The sequence below is a fragment of the Mustela erminea genome, chromosome 21 (genome assembly GCF_009829155.1).
Source record: "Mustela erminea isolate mMusErm1 chromosome 21, mMusErm1.Pri, whole genome shotgun sequence".
NCBI classification, from domain to species: Eukaryota; Metazoa; Chordata; class Mammalia; order Carnivora; family Mustelidae; genus Mustela; species Mustela erminea.
In genome coordinates this window covers 35776213-35799886 of record NC_045634.1, presented here as the reverse complement: position 1 = coordinate 35799886, position 23674 = coordinate 35776213, and the positions used below count along the sequence as shown (strand labels likewise).

Here is a 23674-nt window from a genome sequence, read left to right as displayed (position 1 = left end):
TACCTTACGACCCAGCAGTTGCACTACTGGGTATTTACCCTAAAGATACAAACGTAGTGATCCGAAGGGGCATGTACACCCGAATGTTTATAGCAGCAATGTCTACTATAGCCAAACTATGGAAAGAACCTAGATGTCCATTGACAGATGAATGGATAAAGATGTGGTGTGTGTGTATACACACACACACACATACACACACACAATGGAATACTATGCAGCCATCAAAAGAAATGAAATCTTGCCTTTTGCGACGATGTGGATGAAACTAGAGGGTATTATGCTTAGCGAAATAAGTCAATCAGGGAAAAACAACTATCATATGATCTCCCTGATATGAGGAAGTGGAGATACAATGGGGGGGGTTGGGGGGTAGGAAAAGAATAAATGAAACAAGATGGGATTGGGAGGAGACAAACCATACGAGACACTTAATGTCACAAAACAAACTGAGGGGGGCCAGTGGGAAAGGGGGAGGGAGAGGGTGGGGGGGTTAGGGACATTGGGGAGGGTATGCGCTATGGTGAGTGCTGTGAAGTGTGTAAACCTGGCGATTCACAGACCTGTACCCCTGGGGCTAATAATACATTATATGTTTATTAAAAAAATAAAAATAAATTTAAAAAATACCTATGAAGGTAAAAATAAAATAAAAATGTTTCTCAGATAGCAACTGGATTTCTGTTTAAACAAGTAAGGTATTATGCTATTCTGAACATGCCAAAAGGAAGATGGCTTAAATAGCTACTATACTGAAGGTTTAATTTTTATTCATATTATAGTCAAAATTGGATGGCAATACACAAAAAGCTGCCTATTTTAGATATTTGCTAGATTTTACATGGCACATAGATTATCTCTTCAATATCTAAAAATCTAAAGGCAAGTTAATGCTCAGTAATAGAAGACAGCAGTGACAATGTTGTTTGGTCTTGCATAAAATTAATATAAAATAATTATATGTCAAAATACTATAAAAGTTGAGAAGGAATTGCTCTACATTCTTATTTGAGGCATGATCCAGTGGCATAACTGGGCTTTAGACATGAATCTTATTCCTACTTCTGCCATTCATTCACTTTGGGAATTGGGTAGATTGTGAATCTTTCTGATCCTCAGTGCTCTGGTCTGTCAAGTGGGGAGAAGAAAATACCATGCAAGGGAATGAGTGCTAAAGCAGCTGGAAGAAAAAGGCACAGAAACAAACAAAAAGAACAAAAGGGAACCTTAGAACACCAAAAATAAATAAATAAATAAAATTAAGATGTTTAAAAAAAAAAATTAAAACTCATTTGCAAAGAAGAAAAAAGGAACTTATCAATTCAATAAATATCAATAAAATAATTATATTGAAACTTTTATTTTTATCGACTTTATAAACCTAATTCTTGGAAGATGCTATATGAACAAAATGTAGCAAGTCATTTAGGACTTCCACTTTATTCCTATTCTTATGTAAGAAAAAGACCTTTTAAAACCTGTAAGGTTGATCTTGATAACTTTGGGCAACACAGGATATGAACAATAAATACTAAAGGCATTGATTTTGTTACTAGAAATAACTTGACTTTATGAAATGATGAAAAATTGTGTTCCTATTTCATTTAAATATATTATAAATATGTAGCTTGTCAAATGCTGTTTGAACTTACAACACTGACTCTGTGACAAAGAAAATGTCACTGCTTTGGTTTTTTGTTTTAAAGAAAAAAAATCAGGGGCGCCTGGGTGGCTCAGTGGGTTAAAGCCTCTGCTTTCGTCTCGGGTCATGATCCCAGGGTCCTGGGATTGAGCCCCACATCGGGCTCTCGGCTCAGCAGGGAGCCTGCTTCCTCCTCTCTCTCTGTCTGCCTCTCTGCCTGCTTGTGATCTCTGTCTGTCAAATAAATAAATAAATCTGTAAAAAAAAAAAAAGAAAGAAATCAGAGAGGAGTATTTATTTTCCAAATGCAGAATCTCAAGGAAACAAATAAAAAACAAGATGATATCTTGATTCCAATCCCCAGAATAAAAGCATTATACATTTTAGAAAGTTATTTCAGTATTTTAGTGTCAAAAGAAAGTGACAAAATGAGTTATTAGGTAACAAAGGTTGAATTTACTCTACAATCCTGTGTTTACCTTGACACCTATGTGCTCAAAAAAGAATCTAATCTCCCTCTCTAACTACCCCTGCTTGTGTTCCCTCTCTAGCTCTTTCTCTCTCTCTGTCAATTAAATAAATGAATAAAAGTCTTAAAAAAAAAACCGGGAGGGGGAGCAGGGCAGTGCCTGGGTGGTTCAGTTGGTTAAGCAACTCAACTGCCTTCAGCTCGGGTCATGATCCCAGGGTGCTGGGATCAAGCCCCACTTTGGGACTTGAGAGGGAAGCTTGCTTCTCTCTCTCCCATTCTCCCTGCTTGTGTTCTCTCTCAATCTCTCTCTCTCTCTCTCCCTCTCTGTCAAATAAATAAATAAATAAATATCTTTTAAAAATTAAATTAAATTTTAAAAAAATCTAAGAACTTGACGGTTCTTTGTGCTGGGCTAAAAAATCATGTCGATCTGAATGAACTTCAGTGTTCACTTTGGTCTTCGCTATGTCTGTGATTTCCCTGCGTCCTATTTCTTCCAGTTATTATAATCTAGAGTTCTTGAGGTAAAAAATAAGAAAATGGTGACAGAAAAATGACACCTTTGAAAAGTAAGATTTAATGCCATTAGGTACTTATGAGAAAGTCAATAAAACAATTAAAAATAATTTTTACATAAAACCTCTTAAAATACTTTCAATATGGATTTCCTCCACATTCACTCTTGAATCATGAATGAACTCTGGTCTTATAAAATAATCAATGTCAGCAACACTGTGGCAAAACAACCTCACTTCAGGTAGGTCCTCATCTCACATCACAATAGTCCTTTCTTTCAAGGATTCTGAACAAAGAAGCACTCCACTAGGTAGGGAATTGGGTCCTGAGATTGCATGATTACAAACTTGATTACAAACAGTTCTCTGTCTTTATGATGAGCACCATGAAGTCAGGGGCTGTGTCTTGTTTTAATACTGATTCTCTCTCATGAATTTGCCTTCTCCATATCTAGAACAAAATGAAATGGCCTAAATGTTTGTTCAATGAATGAAGGTACTGACATTTATTGTTAGAGGGTAGTCTTGTAAATACTGTGGTTAATTCACTAGTGTGGCTGTCATTTTCAAAAACAAAGTCTTGGGGAAAAAGAAGAGAAAGAAGCCGACTCTTAACGACAGAGAACGCACTGAGGGCTCCCAGAGGACAGGCAGTAGAAGGATGGGGGGGGGGGGTAGGGGGCGGGGTTAAGGAGTGCCCTTGCTATGATAAGCATTGGATAGTGGATGTAATTGATGAATCAATAAATTCTACAGTTGAAACTTAAAAAAAATTTCAAGTCATGTGGATTTTCTATGTGATTTGATTCTACCATTTCATATTTTACATTCTCCTGAAAGATGTCACAAAGAAGGCAAAACAGTGCAATACACCTAAATTATCCAGAATGCTTGGGCACTCAAAAGGAACTCATGATATCTTGTAGTTATTAAATGTAACAGTGTACCAAGAAATATGTATTATTTCTTTGAAGCTCCAATACCAGGTAGCACTTTACTCTTTTTAGCCCTTCCTTTATTATTCTGACCATAGTGTTGAGAAAAAATATCACCCTTACTTGAATATAAAATGCTTGAGGGCAGGAGCTTGATCTCATTCACTCTGGAGCCCCAGCAACTAGCACAGGACTTGACTTAGAGAAGATACTCAATAAAGTTAATTCAATATTTGAATTAAATCAGTAATATGTGTGAAATTTAGTTGCACTGAAAATAGGATTTGCTTCTGTGGAAGCATTACTTGACCCAGTGCAGGTTCTAGAACTCTTCCTAGTGCTTCTGTGGTATGTGTTAATTTGGGAACCAGCATAAAATCATAGAAACTACTGATACTACTGAAACCCTCAGAGTTTAGTCCTGCCTCGTATACTGAGGAATCAAAAAGCCTCTGCAATCAACTATAAGATGGACTACGTCTTCGCTAATTTTGTACCTCTACAGCTCCTCCAAATGACTCAAGGTCAGTTCCCTCCAAGAATAACATCACGTATCTACTTGCCCTGGGACCAGCATCCTTGGTGAGGATAGGCTTGTTGCATAAATGTTTATTTATTTTTTATTTACCCAGAGATTTAAAAGATAAACTCAAAGTTCTAGGGAATGGCTTGACTTCTGAACTGAACGTGGCAGCCAAGAGCATCACTTGTTCCTTACTTATCAACCTGAGAAATCCAACACAACCAGTCTGGCTTGTAGAAATTGTTTTCCTCCGAAGTCTATTTCCTGAGGTAAAGGGGAAAATCATTTTTAAAATGGGTAATGATTTAAAATGAAGCAATCCAAGGCAAAGAGAAGTTTTGAGCCATCCTGTCTGGACAAGGTTTTGTGTCACAGAGCCATCTAGAACGCCTCGCACGGCAGTCGACATTTAGCTGCAGTATTATAAGGGTCCCCTTGATTATTTCCAGTGTGCATATCTGGAATCTAGGTATATCTAAAATTTCTGAGAGAACTTTAGAAGTCTCTATGCATAATGCCTACATCATTAGATGCTGAAGGAGGATGACCACCACCAGAAAATGATTTCAAGAAAAATCATCAGAGAGGCAGGGCAGTTCACTATGCATGATTCTTCAGGAAAAGACCCTCATCAACATTTTAGGGTTTTGTTGTAAAACAAATAAGCATTGACATAGATTTTTTTTTTCACTCATTCTATGACAGCAGGATTGTGTTGTTGGAAAGGAAGGAGAAAGAATGACTAGATTCAGGGAACTTGCATTAAGACAGATTACAGAAGAATGTCCTTGGTCTTCATTCTGCGACCCAAGACACATGACCAGAAGAAGGTGACTCTTGAGGTTCAAGTTCCGTGTCAGGAGAATATGAGATGATAAGATAGAGTGTTGAGCTGCCTCCCACAAATGGTATTTATAAGTACTTTGCAACTATATAAACTTTCACATAAATAATAAATGTTAAGGTTGATATTGTGGCTTGAAAAAATTATTAGGCAGTAGATTTAATTCCAAAATTTATGGAAAGTGAACTCTGAGGATATAGATGTTTTTCCTATAGCTCTCCCAAGAGCATTCACATTCAGGGACAGAGCTGGAAAAAGAGGTGTCTCCCCCAAAGCCACAATGGACACAGACCTTTCCAGAAGGACAAGACCCATGTAGCACAGATGGTCAGTGTGACCTGGTGGTCCCATCAAATTAGGAGAGACCTGAGACACCAGTGTTTTGAATATACCAAGGTGACTTCTATTTTTCAAAGGGGTTGTGAAAATATCAGAGCAAATAGGCTCAGAGAGTATAATTAATTTCAACTTACACTAATTAGAGGAAGTATCTGCTGTATGTCATTTGAGGAGAGAAGCTGCAGATCACTGAGTACAATGCATTATAAATATAAATATGAAAGGAAAAAAGAAAAATCACACCCACGCACCATGGATTACTTCTACCTCCGGGCTGCAAGTGGCCTTATTGAATTTGGGCCACTCTGCTGTAACCCTCTAAGTATGTATTGATTAGCTGATTGCTGCTATACTTAGAACAGAAGTCAAAGAATGTCAGGGCAGACAGGGAAAGAGCCAAATCACTTGCTTCTCAGACAAATAAACCAAGGCACCCCATTTGGAGGTCCCCAAACTGGAATCGAGCAGAGCTTGGACTAGAAACGCCATCCTGTAGGCTCCAGGTACAGGTGTCCCTACAAACTGCTATAGGGTAATGGGACAAGTGAGCCAGGGCACAGCTACCCACCGCGGGCTCTTCACGGCTTCACCCAATGTCCCGTGGAAACAGAGGCGAGCCAAACTCTGCGGCAGGAAAGACTATGACAATCCTGTCACAGCCATAAATTGTGCGTACGTTATTTGCAATAACAGGAAAGAAAAACAAAACCAAACAGAACAGCAGATACTGTTCATGGAGCCCAGAGCCATCCGGGAGGAGCTGGTCAGGAAGGACTCAAACCGTTCCCAGTGTGGCTCATACTGGCCACCTCTGAAAAAAAAAAAAAGAAGTTATTTATTATAAGAAAATCTTCTTAAAAAGGGAACCATTGTCTGCTAGGCGTTTATGCCTTTCTGGTTTGATGTGGAACTTTTGTTTAGTTGTACGTAATAACTCCCTAAATACAAGGGCCAGTGATTGGCTTTTAGCCGTGACGGGGGCAGCACCCATCACGCCTGTTCTTCCTCCTCACACGTAGCTACAAACACGGGGAGGGACACCCAGACCCTGCAGCCGCCCCTTGTCTTCTGTCCGCTTCCTGTACCTGAGATTCACGTCCTGAATTTATATCCTACACTGAATTCGTAAAGGCCTCTTAACAAGACGCAAAAAATAGTTACTTCCTAAATATACTTTTTAATAAAAATACATAAAAGGATTTGTCATGCTCTTCTAGTATTACGCACTGTTTTAGTTCTCTGCACACATGAAGTTCCCTACAGACAAAACCCTTCAAACTGATTTTTTTAACTGGTCCCAAACAGCTCACTAATGCGAAACTAGCTTAACAACAAACCCATCATGTGCGGAAACTCACCCACAACGGCCCTCTCCCTCCTAATTAAGCTGAGATGGCATTTAGAGTCAACCTTCTTGTCCGTGTCCAACACCCACCCACCACGCCCTGCACGGACCTGTTGGAAATGTGTCACTGGATAGAACTGTGATCTGGTCGGGATGTCACACATCCCTTCCCTCCAACGACCTCCTTCTTCAGCAAATACTCATTTAAGTGCCACTTAAGCATCACTGTCCTGAAGACATGATGTCAGTCCGCTGTAAACAAGAAAACACACTAGGGCAGCGCGTGGTTCCTCGGGGGTTGGAATGAGGGTGTCTGCTGTTGTCTTTTTCTTCCAATACTGCAATCTATCAGCTGTCTCCCATCTGCACTTGAACTGACCATGGTCATTGTTGGGGAGGTGCTCGTTTTTATACCATTTTCTCTGCCAACAGTCACACAGATCTTATTCTCTGGATGGTTCACACGTTTATCAATCGTGTGCCCTAAAATGTCTTATACGGTGTCGACCATTAGCATTTCACTTGTTAACTAATTTCTACCTCATTTATGAAAAAAAAAAAGAGGTCCTATTGATCATAACGCTCCTTCAAGAAGAACCAAATAGGTATGAACGACTTTGCAGAGATAAGACTAGAAGTTCACGATGGTGAGCGCTGTGAAGTGTGTACATCTGCCGATTCACAGATCTGTACCCCGGGGGCTAAGAACACATTATATGTTAATAAAAATAAAAAATAAATAAAATAAATAAAACATATGTTCAATTAATTACCAAAAAAAAAACACCCCACAAAAAACTAGAAGTTACAATTGCACTCTCTGAAGCAGGCGAGGAGGGTTCTGCACGTTTCCGCTCTAACAACAACACAGCAGCCCTCCCCACAGACCCACTGAGCAGCTTTCTCTTTGACCCAGGCCAAGCGACTTTTCGCCAGAGGAAACTGTGGTGTGTGACTGCAGAGACGGTGGCCACAGACTCCTGCACACGGTGGAAAAAATGCCTCCTCCTCCTCCCTGGGCTGTAAAAGTGGCCTCAAAACTGAAGTTCTCAGAGCTCCTGAGATCACCTAGAGAACTCCGACTCAGGAGGACAGGTGGGTGGACAGCTCTGAGCTCAGGCTCCCGAGAGTACGTTCTTTCAAAGTCCTGCATCGTCAGTACAGATGCCGTCCCCGGGGCTCAGGCTGCTTGTTGACGAAGGCTGACTGAGCATCTCCGAACAAGACCCCATTCGAAGCCAAGTCACAGAACTCCAGCGCTGGCTGCTTCCAGGCCGGTGTTGGCTGGAGGAGATGCCATGGGGACCTGACGCCATGCGCCCTGCAGGAGGACCCTGGGCACAATGAGGAGAAGCCATGAAACCCGTGGAATGGATGTTCTCACCCCAAGACCGGACAAGTCCTTCCTCCCTGTGGGACCAGCAGAGGTGCTACGTTTACAAGGTTTTGGAGGCGGCGAGCCCTTGGTCAGAGCGGGGATGAGAGTCGCAGACCTTCACGCTGACAGCCACATGGGCGGAGCGGACCTCGAGGAGTCGGCACTTTGCTCACGGCCACTGGAGTCCTAAGCAGCCTCTTCTGAAGGTCTCAACCATGCGATCCTGGAAAGAACATCTTCTTCTAACCTCACAATTTGGGATTTATTTTTGTCACTAACATGGGCTTTCCAACACAGAAACCACTGCCTTTCGGCGTCTCCACGCAGCTCTGCAGCCTTGGGGCGGGCGGGTGAGCTGTGGGCATTTCCTCAATTCAATGGTCCGTCCTACTGGAGTCATGAGACGCTACAAGGAGGGCCTAAGCCCGGAGACAAAGGCCAGATTATACGGACTGCCTTAGCAGGACTGATCACCCCACGTTTATGGGGGAAAACAAGGGTGTCCGTCAGTGGGTAAAGCCCTAACTATTGTAAAGAGTCTATTCACCCGAGAGTCTCCAGCTTCACTGACTGTACTTTGAGAAAGGGGAGAAATGCGCTGCATCGCCCGTGAGGCCCTCACCTGTGCTTTCACGAGGCTCAAGCAACAAGTCGCCCCACTTCCAGCGTTCCTTTTAGAACAGCTTCCAAAAACAAACAAACAAGCAAAGAAATGGCTCAGGTAATTTCCTTGGACAAAACTAACCATTTAGAATACAGGAACTCCTATAAAACATAGGAAATCCCTTCAGAACGTGAAAGCCTCTCATGGTTGGGAATGTTCTCAACCGACCCACGGGACGTGCGGACAGATGCCCCCTTCAGAGCAGGCTGGCTTTGAGAAGCATTCCGCTATTTCCTTGTGTTGACCCTCTCGTGGCCACTTCAGATGCCCAAGGCTTTCTGGTCGTAAATGACGATAGAGCACATCTCCATGTGGCTGTACCGAGCATTTAATATTATTCAAGCTGAAGGTGACGTGCAAGGTCAAGTTATGACGTTGATCCTATTAGCACTTGACCTTTCTGAGAAATCTCAGTAACGTCTGTGTGTCCGCAACTGAAGGAAGAAATGCAAAGCATTTTGTACATCCTAAAAATATTCTAGAAACGAGCATCAGGATTCTTCTTCTAAATGTAAGGTACTTATATCCAAATATAATTATTAGCCTTCACTTATAAGTAATTTCTCTCCAAAAAATAAGCCTTTCTCCAATATTCCTTCTGGAGCCATATCCTGAATTGATAGTCTAATTTCTTAGTTGCTATAATAAAACAGTTGCTAACATTTATTTAAGATTAGTAACTGCCAGGCCCTGCTCTAAGCCTTTTTCATCAGCTTATTCATCTAATCTTTATAATATTAATAAGTCCAGTTAACAACACTTTTGCAAAGATGAGAAAATGTGGTGTCAGGAGTTTCCTGTGTTTCCAGGCCCACACTCTGAGGGGTAGAGCCAGGCACAGAGCCCCAAGTGCCCAGCTTCCCAGAGGATGCCGTCGAGCACAGGAAGCCCAGCATTTCACGTAGCTATATTCTCCAGCACAGAACACCCAAGCACACGAAAACTCAGACGGATTACTTCCACCACCGGACATGAACTGGCAATTTAAAGAATGAACAAGTTTTCACATCGGAAAAGCTATTTCCTAATTCAAGTCATTTTCATCATTAATACATTTAAGCATAGGATTGTCTAATTGTATTAATTGGAGCAGTCCCAACAAATATTTCAGAGTGGTAGAATTTAGCTTACTAAGTCCTTCAGAATTAAATATTTTGCAGTGGCAAATATATCATCCCAATATATTAACGTGAAACATAGTCATCAGGTGACATAAGACATCACAGCACTGGCTTTTCAGCAACGTTTAAGACATTACTGTGGTTAAGTTTTTGACAAAGCAGTACAGTCGTTCGACACGCGTCATCCTCCTGAGGGTCCTGTAGCCCGCCCAGCCATCCTGGACCGTCTTAGAAGTACGGGGTGAGCAGGGTACTTCTCCAGCTGCCAGATGATCTTAGCCTTTAAACTTAATCCCAGAACTTTCCTAACTGTACTGTCTTCCCAGAGCATCATGTCAGGGAAGAAACTCAGTGCCGAGCTGTGCTTCCACCAGAGTGGGATAGAGGTAGGAGTGAGGGAGACAGATGGCCAGTCTGGTCCTGAGTTCGGAACCAGTCTGGTCCTGAGTGCGGAACCAGTCTGGTCCTGAGTGCGCAACCAGAATGCTGGGTCATCAAAAGGCATGTGTGCCCCCATGAGAAGAGTGTCCACTTACACTGAGTTCTGCCTTAAGTTTCCCCAGCAATTTGTCCAAGACTCTTAAGTTCTCTAGATACAAGTAAAAGGAGCATTATTATAATAAACTTGAATGTCACCTCAAGTTCAAAAATCTGATCATCTGTCTCTATTCTTCTCCTCAGTGGTTTGATAAGAGCTACTTGTCCTTCCTTTTTTTTTCTTTTCTTCCTTTTCTTCCCTTTTTTAAAATTTAAGAACTATTATTTTATTTCAAGATAACTGAGTTATCTAAAAATCAAACATTTAAACATCTTTGCTCTAATATATGCATATTTTCAGATATTTCAGATATATGCATAGATGTAGCTTCCTTTCTCCCTACATGAAGATTGAGGCAAATTGTACATTGTATTTTGAATTTTCACCTCAGTCTTTACCATGGACACACTTGCACATAGACTACAGTGTGTGCTGCACAATTTATTGACCTATTTTAGGATAATGGACATTGAAACTCTGTCCAATTTTTCACTTTTAGAGGGAGAGCTAAATACAAATAAGCATATATTGCCCAAAATGTATCCCATTTCTGGGTTAAAATACCTAACACTTTAGAATTTGGGTTGGACCCGTAAGCTTTCTTCTGCATATATAATGGTGTATGGGTGTGGTCGCCCTGTCTGCTTGCTGACTACAGGGACTGTAGTCTCACAAATGCACTGAGGGGTAATGTGGCATTGTTTAATCCACATTCCTTTAATCAGGAGTAAGTTTAGGGACCTTTTCCTACACATGTTATTTATTCTTGCCCTTTATGCAAAATACCTATTCACCTGTGTTGCCCATTTTTGCTTATTGACTCCATGATGCTCTTTCTATATTAATGTATTGCTAGGAATGCGTAGTGGATAGACTCTTCAGGTGGCGACCATGATCCCCACCTCCTGATGTTTGCACCCTTGTGTAATTCTCCTCCCTGTGAAGAGGGCAGGCCCTGGGTCTTGTTTGTAACCAATAAAATAAGGTTAAAGGGACCAACTACCTGGGACTATGTGCCTGTGATCATGTGATTACATTGTAATATGGTAGCACCCGATTTTCCTGAGTCTCCCTTTCTCTCCCTCCCGGGCTTTGGACCATGTTGGGAAGCTCCACGTGGCAAAAAACCATGGACAGGTGCCTGGGTGGTTCAATGGGTTCAACCTCTGCCTTCAGCTCGGGTCATGATCTCAGGGTCCTGGGATCAAGCCAGGCATTGGGCTCTCTGCTCAGCGGACGCCTGCTTCCCTCTCTCTCTCTCTGCCTCCTGCTCTGCCTACTTGTGATCTCTCTCTTTTTGTGAAATAAATAAATAAAAATCTTAAAAAAAAAAAAAAGAAGAAAAAAGAAAAGAAAAGAAATGAAATCATGGACAGTCTCTAGGAACTGAGGGTAAGTCCTGGCCGATGGCCAGCAATAAACTTAAGCTCCCAGCCCTACAACCACAAGGAATGGAATCCCGCCAGCTCCTGAGTCATGCTATGACTGGGTCCGTCCCCAGCTGAGCTCCAGATGAGAATGAAGGCCCAGCCCAGACCTTGACGATAGCTCGTGAGCCCCAACCCAGCTATGCACAGACCCCACCCCCCACCGGGCCACCAGGAAGGTAAGATTCTACATGTATGCTGGGTAAGCTGTTGGGTTTGTGATAATCATGCTACACAGCGATTAGACAGCTAATGCAAACAGTCGTGAGATGGACTTCCCCTCTAATTTGTCCTTCATAACTCTGTTTCCTAGCTTGTAACGATTTCTGGGGGTGTCAGGTCCTGCAGAGAGGAGAAAGATGGGGAGCGGAAGACAACATAATGTGATCTTGCTCTAAATGCCCTTGGCTTTCTGTCCCTATCCCTCCTTAATTCAGACCAAAGGATGAGTAGTCATTAGAAAGCATAAAAATAATATGGTCAATGGGGTTGTAATAGCATTGGATAGTGACGGATGGTAGCTACTCTTGTGGTCAGCACAGCAGAACGTACGGAGAAGCTGAAACACACAGTTGTACACCTGAAACTGATGTAACGTGGTGTGTCAACTAGACTCAAATAATTTTAAATTAAAGGAAAAAATAAAATACATTGAAAATAACAGGCATAAAAAAGTGGCTCAAACCTTATGCTCTGATTTTAAGGCTGCAGTAAGCAACACCAGATCTCTAACTTACACATTTTTTACCTCCTAGCCACAGGATCTGTCCTTAAATATGAAAAAGAAGCCATCTCACAGAAGAAAGGATCGTCACTTCAGCTTGTCATATAACACTTTATGCTATTTATTTATTTATTTATTTTTACAGGCTTTTCTTTAACGGCCTCATACTGTCCAACTCTCGTAAAACTGAAAGAAAGACACATAGCCTAGGAGGTATAAATCATGCCCCAAAGGCTGGTGTGGCTATAGTCTCTGTGCTTTCAGGTCTGAAGACCCGTCCCCTTTTATTTTTTTTTTTTTAAAGATTTTATTTATTTATTTGATAGAGAGAGATCACAAGTAGGCAGAGAGGAGGAAGCAGGCTCCCTGCTGAGCAGAAGGCAGCGGCTTAACCCACTGAGCCACCCAGGCGCCCCAGACCCGTCCCCTTTTAAATACGTGACAAGGTGCCCCTTCCAGTTCTGTTGTTGTCACGAAAGAACACGGGAAAGGTAATTTTGTAGTTGCGGTGGTAAAAGAAAGAGACTGATAAGTTCTTCTGTGTTCCATAATCGTCTTATGTAATTCTTTTAAATTAAAAAGCAAAGACATGAAATAGTCATGAAGCTCAAAACGACAATTGTAAGCTGACGGATCTGCTGTACCGGCTCTAATATCATCGCATTATCGTCACTAGGAGAGAAGAAAGCAAATAGCCCAGACAAGTTACTTTGTATATAAAGAGAAACAATTATGAAAAGAAACAAACGAATCAAATAAGCACAGCAAAATGGTAATTTGGCTATAGGGTTTCAAAGTTAGTTATTTTGACAAGTTCTAGTGTCTGTATGTGAATGAATAAATCACTATTCATTTCCTCCTCACTCGAGGAGGTCACTCCTGGTACTGTCCACAGGTCATCTGTTTTTGACGAGGCTTTTCAAAAAATATTTTCAGCACATTCATTTGACTCACTTTAAGAAAGGGAGAGAACCCCATCTATGAGAACATTTGTTTATTCATTGAAGAAACCGTGAATGAACGCCTAAGAAACACTGCAATGGTTTGAGAGTTGGAAGAGTGCCTTTTAATTGTGTGGGACTTTAATCTACACAGTAAGAATGATGCCAACAAACAGAAACAAAACCGGCAAACAAGCAATACTTTTTCTGAGGATCGTACACTCACGGTGTTCTGTGTTATGATCGGCGATGGCAAAATGCGGCTTAGTGACCAAGAAATGTAGGAGACAGAGAGATGGGGTGGTCAAATATGGGTGAGGAACCCGGAGGGGGAGCTCAAGGCTGAGCAGCTTGAGATACAGGGGAGCAAAGGTGAACTTAGGGTATGCATTACGCAGATCTGATTGGAGTGAATCCACTGGCAGGAAGCAGAGAGCCGCACGGAGAGGCTGAAGCACGGTTACAAAGGACCAGGCAGTCTGTCTGAAGGAAGCACACCGTACTGCGTAGAAATACATACAGTACATGCGGCACCAATACCCGGGAGCAGTGAACCAAACGTGCCCCTGCCCCACCAACACACACACCCGGGGCTCCGATGCTATCACTATCCCGGGAGTCGTCACAACACCACAACCGTAAGAGCATCGCTCATGGAACCAGGAAAAAAATTTTGAAAGGACGAAAGTATTCCCAGACACACAACCTTAGTCCAGACAAGGGGCTGACCCACAGGTTGTGTGAGGAAAAGAGGCGAGGCTTCCAGCGAGCTACACACCCGCCAGCTTCAGGAGTCCGTCCCGGGACAGTGGTTCACACTCCTCTGCTTCTGGGCCTTCAGCTTTCAGGAGCCACGGAAGAACTTCTGAGAAGCAGCGATACTTAGAGGCTCATCTACACTTCTTGACACTTAACCTGACCCTCACTACTTTTTTGGGGGGAAAAACCCCATTTCTCATTCAACACCCTCATGCTCTCTGACTCTGTCCCTGTCTCCTTCCTCTTCCATTCTTGGGGGCTGGACCAACGTTCCCTCCCCCCCAGGAGCCCTTCTCTCAGATGGGCAGGGCATTTGCTGTGTGTACCGCAGCCCAATATTGGAACACATACCAGTTAAGTCAATAACTTGAGGGTTTTGTTGTAGTTTTTAGTAACAGTGAAAGCTCCTTGAGGGCAGCACCGACTCAGCATCTTCATTATTAATGTTTATAGCTAAATAGTAAAGAACTCATGCATTTCAGTTATATAGAATTGAGTTATTCTGGTTGGTACACGCCATGACTTTTCAAGAGAACAGAATTACTACTATAATTCTCTTTAAGAGTCTAGACTTCCCAAATCTCTTCTTGGACTCTCAGGTCCTCATTGTTTAGGATGGTAATAGACATATCACACAACCGATAGTAGTTCTTCCTGGATACTTAAATAGAGCAATAAAAGATAATGCCACCTAACGGTAACAAGGTGATTTACCTCACTTGACTTTCTCCTGATATCACCTACAAATTAAAAAACAAAACAAAACAAAACAAAAACAAACAAACAAAAAAAACCTTGGGATTATAGTCTGAAAATTTCATATTGTTTCCATGGAAAACGGAGCAGGCCTCTTGAGCAGGTAACCTGCACCTACATGTACACAGCCAACACCACAAACAAAATAAAATCCAAATGCTGGATGTCTTCAGTTGTTCACAACAATTATATTTTGTAGAGAAAGGAGGAAGAGAATGAGACAGCACAAGAAATGCCAGATTGATGCTGAAGAAATTTACATTTCTTGAGCATAAAGGGAAGTATCTGCTCAATTCAGTTAATTTCTTGTAAAAATGTGACCTTTCTTATGTTGTTAGGGTCCCTCTTCTTTTCTTCATGAAGTGCCAATCATTCCCTTCAAGTCTTAACTATCCACAGCTGTATTATACATCAAAGTACACCACTTTCCTCACCATAAAAAGAAATAGTTTGAAACATGGAGACAAAAATTGTTGATGGCCTCTCAACAATACTCTCCTGGTCCATCCTTTGAAAGAAACGTGAATCTCCTTAGCTCCAGCAGAATGCATTTTCATAAGAATGAGCTGTGTTTAACTTTCTGTTACTCTGAAGATGAAACCGTTTACATAAAAGTCAAAGGTTTGTGGTCTTGATTATCAACTTACTGATAGGAAAAATAGGTGACAATCCACTCAGAGAGTCACCGGGAACAAGAGAAAGCAGCACAGTCCTGTCAAGGATTTGGGACATCAATGGAGAGAATCCCCTACATATTTCCCATGAATATCAACTCCATGTAGAAAATTACTCACTTGTAAAGATCAAGAAAGACACTTTCTATTAAAAACAAGAGGAGAAATAAGTAAGTTTCTCTGAATAAAGGCATAGGGATTCACCAGGCATCTGGAAAATGACTGCTTAGAATTCACAATTAATTTCAAAGGCTTTTAATTCATCAGAGATCACTCCCCAAATAATTCTAATTTTAATCTCACATTTAGCTCTTTCTTACATAACATTAATCATATCAGAGTACACTAAACAGTAAAAGAAAAAAAATAAAATCATTCATTCACACAGTATTTTTATATGAAAGAGTATAATTATCCCTTGAAGTCTTCCCGTAATATAAATATTATGGACAAGGAGCTTGAATCTCATCTTTGCTATAAAACCATAAAAAAAAAAAGATTAAAGACAGCATAGAATGATGAACACTGATGATGGAGGTCCTAATGATAAAGAAGAAATCTTCTGAAATATTTGCACAATTTCATAATATCGTATATTCATCTTGAAATATACGATAGCCTAATTAGCCTGTGAAGTCTCAATGAATAGGTTATTAGATTCTGATGCCTTTTATTGAAAGGGCAAAGATTGGTAGATAAAGATAACACATATGCATATGTAAATGCAGATTTCTGACACCACCCAAAACCCATTTACTGCCAATCACTTAGGGAAAAGAGGCCTTTAAAACTGCATTTAAACAAGACCTCCAGGGATTCTTAAGCACAGAGTTTGCAAAAGGCTACTCAAATATTCTACATCATGGTCATAAAGCCACCACCTACCAAGATAAAGGTGACATGTTTAGTATAAAGAAAAACCAGGTTGCCACAGTAATACTGTGGGGGAAATGCTGCAAATTCTCAAAAGCGGCTCTGATTCCAAGGCGACTCATGAGGCTTACAGGTACCTCGCTCATCCAGACAAAAGGTGGAGGTTCATCTGTGGTAACTACGGCCGTATTGGTTTTTCTTGAATTTTATTGAGGTGGAGGGTTTCCAAAATGCATAAGACCAAGAATCAGGCCAATATTTTACAACCTTTAAGTCTCTGGCTGCAATATTCTAAAAGTGACTCACGGGTGAAAAAAACCCAGAAATGGCACCAACGACTTGACCTCTCCATGACTATGTTTCCTTTGATCTCACTTCAGTAACAAGGGTAATTTTTAAATCACAAAGCATTCTTCATGATTTATTATTTTACTAATAATGGGGCAAAATTACATTAAGCTTCTTAATATTAAGGTAGAAGACTGGAAATATTCAGACTGGCAGGATCAAGGTGGATCCTTTTGGTTCTACATATATTTGGAGGGAATGGCAGTAAGGGCACAACCCTTTCCCCTTTACAGCTTTCCCCCAAGCTAACGCTAGTATAAGATAAGGCAGGAACGTTTCTATGAGTAAATTGCAAAATGTATGAGACATAAGATATAGGAGCTATTTTTTAATAGAGGGGCCCATGCCGGCACGCTTTCTGCATTCATTAAAGAAGCTTTAGCTGGAGATAAACATGGCCGCTGTAGGTCAGAGTAACACAGACTCTAAATCAAGTTAATTCTTGGGATGTGATTTCTCAGTAGAATGTTTGTAATACATGCAGGAGTAGGTTTTGTTAACTGAGGCGGTGAGCGGGTCTAGTGGATGGCGAATCTCTCATCCAGCTAGAACGAAGATGCTGGGGAGGAGGAGAGATCTCGCAACTTCCCTAAAGCTATCGCGGCATCTTCCTCTCCAGTCCACCCATTAGAGGCTGCTGTGCTGGGGAAGACACAACAAAACCAAACAAAACAACAGACAAATAACAAAAAACAAAACAAAAAAACACAAAACTGCAACAAGGTGAGTGCTGTTTTCACAAATTCCTACCCTCAGTCCGTCTGAAAGAGTTCAATGAAACCGTCTTCTTGGATTGTATTTTTATAGAGTAGGAATTTTAATTCTGTCACTCATCAACTTCAGTACTAGGGAGTAAATTCCACCTCAAACGTGGATAATTAGTCAAAAGCAAGGACACCTTGAAGTCACTGTGGAAGAGTCTTACTTCCTTGCACTCAGGCAAGGACCTGAATACGGTTGTCTGGTTTGCACACTGATCGGTTGTCCTGAAGTGGACATACAGCGAGCTAAGCACAGAGGCTGTGCAGGTGAAGGCAAGATCAAAGGATCGATTTCCTTTAGGGCTAACTAGTCTCAGCCCAACCAAAGTATTTATGTCTTTCCTTCAGGTGGTGCAGCCAAGCCAGTTCTAGCGTTTCAAACAATTCCCATCTCTGGTCCTCACAGTGGCTAGAACGTGGAGTAGAGCCGATCTGAGACTATCCCTTATGGCTGCCGGCAACCCTATGGACCTCGCTCAAAAGGCACACATATGGTAGGTGGTAGCATATCTACCATCTGACATCTGACATCTGACCCAGATGTCTGCCTCTGATTTATTAGCTCAACACATGCAACTAAAATAAGCCCATACAGCTCTGTCATCTCTTCTGGGCCAGAGTACCTGTTCACCTTCTTAAGTCTAGAGGGAAATGAAACGAAGGAGAAGAAGCATAAAAGGCCAAAGGGGAAAGTGCAGCTTAAAGTGCAGGTACGCGAGCCTAGGTGGCTTGTTCTTGCTATGAGCTCAGCAGAAAACCTACCGGAGACCCATTTAGAATTCAGCGGAGCGCGAGTATTTAATATGCCATTTGCATTTTGACAGCTTAGAAATGTCTACACTGGATTTGCTGTATCGTCTGCAATGAGCGCTAACCGGCCACTGAACCTCTGTTGATCTATTTCTTAAAGGAAGCTGAACCATTTTCTTGACATTTTCAAAGCACCGTTGGTGTTTGTTTGAGACAATAAACTGGGAACTATGGAGGCATTGCCCTCAGGAGAAGCTGGGTTTGCAGTAGGAACACAGACGCGGGTACCTGCGGCAGGGTCTTACCAAGAGTACTTGGCCAGGGGGAAACCAGTAAACAGACAGAGATGCCCTTCCTGGGGCCTGTGTGAGGGGAGATGCTTGAGGCCTGGGGGTTCCCAGACCACGTTCCCACCTGCTATTCTCTCCTCTGCCGTGTTCACTGGGATCTCATTGTCCCACTATTCAAGTTTACAAAACCTGACGCTTTGGAAGAAAGCTTTCCCTTCACTTCCCTTTTCACAGATGTAAAATCCCAAACGAAAAGCACAATAGTGCTCCGGAAGAACCAGATCTCTTGCCTGAACAGCTCTTCATGGAAAAACAAATCAAAACAAAAACTTAATCCCCTGCTAATAGTAATAATAATACCCATGGTTTGCTAAGGAAATTGCAAATGAGGAAATCTTACCTTCCCTTTATAAGACCCACCTTTTAGTATATAAGGTATGGGGGTGGGTTCTGTGAAAGCCATTTAGTTAGTCACAGGAGCTCCTGGCTTCCCCAGGACAGAGTACCTGTGGGACTGCTCAGCCATAAGGCAATGTGGCCCGCAAACGTAAGGGCTCAGCATCCTTCTTGGTGATGTGAATTGTTAACAAGGTAACTCATCTAGAAGCTCACAGAGAGGGGAGGCGTGTGTGAGTGTGTGTGTGTTGACTTACAAGGTTGCTGTGAAAAGCTGGTAATGCACGCTTGAATCTCTTTGCTGGGTGGGTCAGTGACTGTTAGAACTAGGAATGTGGCTGAGCGCCCCACCTTTCCCTCCCAGGCTTCCTACCAGAGACCATGGAGCTACTGTTCTGTGCTCCTTTTTTAGGACACTTTCTGAGTAATGCTGGCAAATCACTGCATTCTCGTCGCTGCACATACACAAGAAACAACTGAAAAGCAAAGCAAACTTTGCTCACACAAACAGCCAGCAGATAGCCTCAGATAAGGGTGCAAATCTGAGAGCACACGGAGGGAGTTATGCCGCCTGTTTGCTAGATGCAAACTCTCAACGCCTTCTTCCCTCCCCGCGGTCCCTGGGAAGGTGCTGTGGTTGAAGAGGTATGCACATCTGGGACTCGACCTTTACAATGTTAGTAATCCAAAGGAAAAAAAAAAAAGAGGCATCCAAATTGAATTCCGGGTACCCCCAAGGTTGCACCGAAGCGTAAATAAAGCAGGATCAGCTGAAGCAGATGACCCGGGCAGTGACGGCACCGGGTTCTAATGACCGCAGCTGCAGCCGCCTGCAGCCTCTCACGACTCCGCAAACAGGTCACGAATTAAACCCCACGCATCAGAAACTCTCCTCCTGCCTCCGACACAACCGGAGCCGCCACCTGGGCGCACGCTGCGCTCTTCCCGCAGCGGTGGCCCGCGCCGTGCTCCGGGCGCTCCTCCACGGGGAAGCCCCACGGCTCCCAAGCACCCTGGGGCCCCCAGCCCTGGGGCAGAGGCCCGACCTTGGCCAGCAGGGCTTCGCCCTGCAGGGGGAATGTGACCCCGCCCTAGCTGTGAGAGCGCTCTCAGAGCGACTCCGGGGCTGGCGTCACCAGCCTCCTGCCTGCGGCCAGCTCCCACGCGGCCACTTGCGCTCGCACTTGACCCTTCGGGCTCGGAGAAAACGCGGCCCCAGCCCCGCGGGCCCCGCCGGGGTGATACTGGAGCCTCGCGCACCCGCCGCAACCTAGGTCTCTCAATAGCGCAGTGAGAGCGGTCGCCCGGTCCCCTTCACGCGCAAACACACACACGCACACCCTACTCTCGTGCAGCGCGCGCCGGGGGCCTGGGACCCTGGACTCCACTTCTTGGCTTCTCCATCCCTGACCTGGGACCCCCAGGGCGCAGGAGGCGCTCTCCTCCCCGCCGCAGCTCCTCCAGGCTCGGGGCGCCCGGGACTTTGCTCCCTTGTCTGATTGCCCCCCAGAATCTGCCCCAGCAGCCCCAGCCCAAGGCGTACCGGTGCACCCCCGCCCTCCCAGCCCCCGCCGGCTGCCTCGGCCCACCCGCGAGGGGGCGGAATCCGCCCTGCACACGTGTGCGGATTACTAAGCAGCTCCGGCAGGGCTGCCGCCGCTGTCTCCACGCAGCAACCCCTGCTAATTGCGGGGGAAGGGCGCTCGGAGCGCGCGGAACCACGGGGAACCGAGAATGCGCTCAGAGGCTGCGCTGCCTGCCTGGGGAAGGAGGCGGCCCCGGGCACAGCTGGACTTTGAGCGCAGAGGAAAGGGGTGGGAAGTTCTGCCGAGTTGCGTAGCAGGTGTTTCCTCTCCACGCAGGGACTTGGCTAGGCAAAGCCAGGTCCTGTCTGCAGGCCCTTTCCCGGACCTGAGAAAATCCCACACGCACTTCCCGCGGGTAACCCTCGACTTTTCCTGCATCGCCTCTCTGTTCCCACCCAGGCCAGCACGACCCAAGGCCGCTACCGGTCCGCCCCTGCTCCGCCGCCCGCGCCTCAGCATCATCTCCAGCAGTGGCGCCCAAGGCGGGGCGTCTGGTCGGAGCTGGGCCCATGGGCAGAGCGTAGCTGTCTGCAGGAAGGTCCCCGATTCCCAGAGACCAGAAGCTCAGGCGACTAACGCCGAACACTTCGCTGCCTGAGATTTTGGGGTGCATTCCCTCAGACACCCTGTCGAAGGGGTGTAGTGCGCGAGTGGAGGTCTGGTGCCTAGCGGTCAGCTCTGAACCGGCCCTGGACGCCAGCTGGAGAAGAGCAGCCAGGAGGGGAGACTAATCTGCCATTCTTTCCGTCTCTCTCCAGGCCAGGCCCATCTGGAGTTTCCTAATGGAAACAGAGACAGTCCTCCTTCGCCTTGTCAATCACCCTGGAATCTGGAACACTGAAGGAATAGAAAATGGGTGGGAATAACGATGGAAGAATCTAGAGAGGAAAGAGGGGATTCTATGGGTGGAAAGAGCAAACGGCCATTAGAAAGCACACACACTCTCAAGATTTGACAGCAGCCTTTAGAAAGGGAAAGAGAAAAAAAAAAAATCTGTATAGATACAGCTACTCCCCGGAGTGGGACGACGGGGTTGATGGATCGGAAGAGCACCCAAGGAGGCCAAAATGAGGAAATGGGGGCAGGTACTTTCCGATGTGAAAATCAATCAGTATCCCCTCTCTCTCCTCTCCCCTCCTCCCTTCCCTCCCCGGAATCAAGAGGGAGCTTGTTTTCTTTCCCAGAGAATAGACAAGTGCGGGAGCTATTGCCAGCCCCGAGCTTGCAGCCTGTAGGCTAGTTAGAGGAAAACATTCCCTAACTCGTTTCAAGGAGAAAACCAAGTTCACAGAGCTCCAAGCCCCGGGACTGACCCAGGGAAAACCCTGCTCTGGACCAGAGGTAGCAAGGGGTAGAGCGCTGTGACCACGGCGAATACGAGGAGGTTCAACCCCAGCCAGGGCTCCCCACTTTCTGCACGCACCATGCCAGCTCCTTCCAACTTGCAAGGAGCGAAGTCCAGGGAGAGGGAGGCGGGGGCGACCTGACCGAGGTAGCTCCTCGTCACCCCCCGAGTCCGCCGGAGGGGGAAGAAGGGCCGGCCGACTGGGTGCAAGGGTGCGGGGAGCCTGGGCAGCGGGCAGGCTCGCCTGTTGGTTCCCCCAAACCCCTGGAGAGCCAGAACTTGCGAGGCTGGCTTCGCCCGGGCCACTTTCCCAGCCGCTCGGGGTCCGGGGAAAGTCCCGGGAACCACCCCAGCCACCCCGACCCGTTGGGCCACATCTCTAAGCAGGCAACATCGCCCGCCACCGCGCAGTTTCAGCCCCACTCGGGGCTGGCTCCTTGCTCCCCAACAACCCACACCGCCGAGAAAGGGAGCATGTCGTGCCAGCCGAGCGAGGGGAAGGAGAGGCGGGGGAGCCAAGGGTGGGAAGAAGGCGATGGAAGCCCGGCTCTCGGGCACTGCCTTCCCCCCAGCGTCCGCGATGGAGAACCCCCGGCGGACGCCCGCGCCCGGGTACCCTGCCCTCCTCCACACACACACTTGCGTTCGCCAGCGGGGCCTCGGAGGGCTCGCCCATCTCCCCCGTAGCAAGCGAGACCGCCTTACCCTTCGCTGCAGTGAGGAGCCCCGCGCACAGAACCAGCAGCACCAGAAGCAGGAGCAGCGACTTGAATTTCCTCCGCGCAGTCATGTCTGCAGATATTCCACACGCACACGACACCGATGGCTCTTCTCAGAGGCGCCCGTCTCCTCCGAGGAACGGCAGGGCTACGAGCAGAGCCAAACGATCACCAGAGGGCAAGGCGAGCCGGAGACAGATCCCGGTGCCCGGACCGGCCGCGCATCCGACGCCCTCCTGCAGCTCTGCGCGCCCGGCTCGCTTCGCTCTCATAGCATCGGTCCCGAGCCACTGCGGGGCTGAGCGGCTCCGAGCGCCCACCGGGCTGCCGGGCCGGGCCGGGGACGCGCCGGCCGAGCCGGGCAGGAAGGCACCGAGGCGGCGAGGCTGCGGGAGGGGGCAGGCGCGGAGCGAGCGCGCAGCCAGGAGAGACCTGGAGCCGAGGCAGCTGGAGAGAGAGCCAGCGAGTGGGAGCTGCGGGAGGGAGGGAGGGGGCGCGGGGGGAGGAGAGCCAGCCTGGAGAGGGAAGGCGGAGGGCGCCGAAGACAGGCTGCTAGCGGCACAAGGAGCCGCTGCCGTGGCGGCTGGACTCAACCATCCCTACCCACAGAGAGGGGAAGGAGGCTGGGCTCGGCGCAATCCCAGACAGAGCCCGGCCTCGGGCCCTCGGGCTCCCGGCGCCGTGCGGCGCCCCATTCGGCCTCCGGCGCAGCCGCGCGCAGGCTGGAGGAGGGAGACTCGCTGGGCGCTGGGGCGGGGGACACCCACGCCACGCTCGGCGAGAGGCAGTGCCACCCAGCAACTCGAGCGAACTGGAGGGACTCTGCGGGGGCGGACGCTGGCCTCCACCTGCTGATCTCGCTCTCCTTGCGGACCTGAGAGAAGTCCCCTGCGTAACTTAGAAAAAAATTGCGGGTGGGAAGAGAGAACCCACAAGCTCTGACCCCGAGGAAGAAAAAGAAACGTATTTTTTTTTTAATTTGTATTTTGTATTCTTATTCTCCGTGATC

At 45.8% G+C, this 23674-nt stretch overlaps 1 protein-coding gene across 1 annotated transcript in view; it reads right to left on the bottom strand.

Moving 5' to 3' along the window:
- Window positions 1-23374, bottom strand: part of CSMD1 (CUB and Sushi multiple domains 1) — a 1941062-nt gene extending 1917688 nt beyond the window's left edge. The window contains exon 1 of the mRNA XM_032328946.1: window positions 22652-23374. Within this exon, the coding sequence (XP_032184837.1) occupies window positions 22652-22736 (85 nt within the window). The 5' untranslated portion in view covers window positions 22737-23374. The remainder of the gene's footprint in view (window positions 1-22651) is intronic.
- Between the last annotated feature and the right edge of the window lie 300 nt (window positions 23375-23674).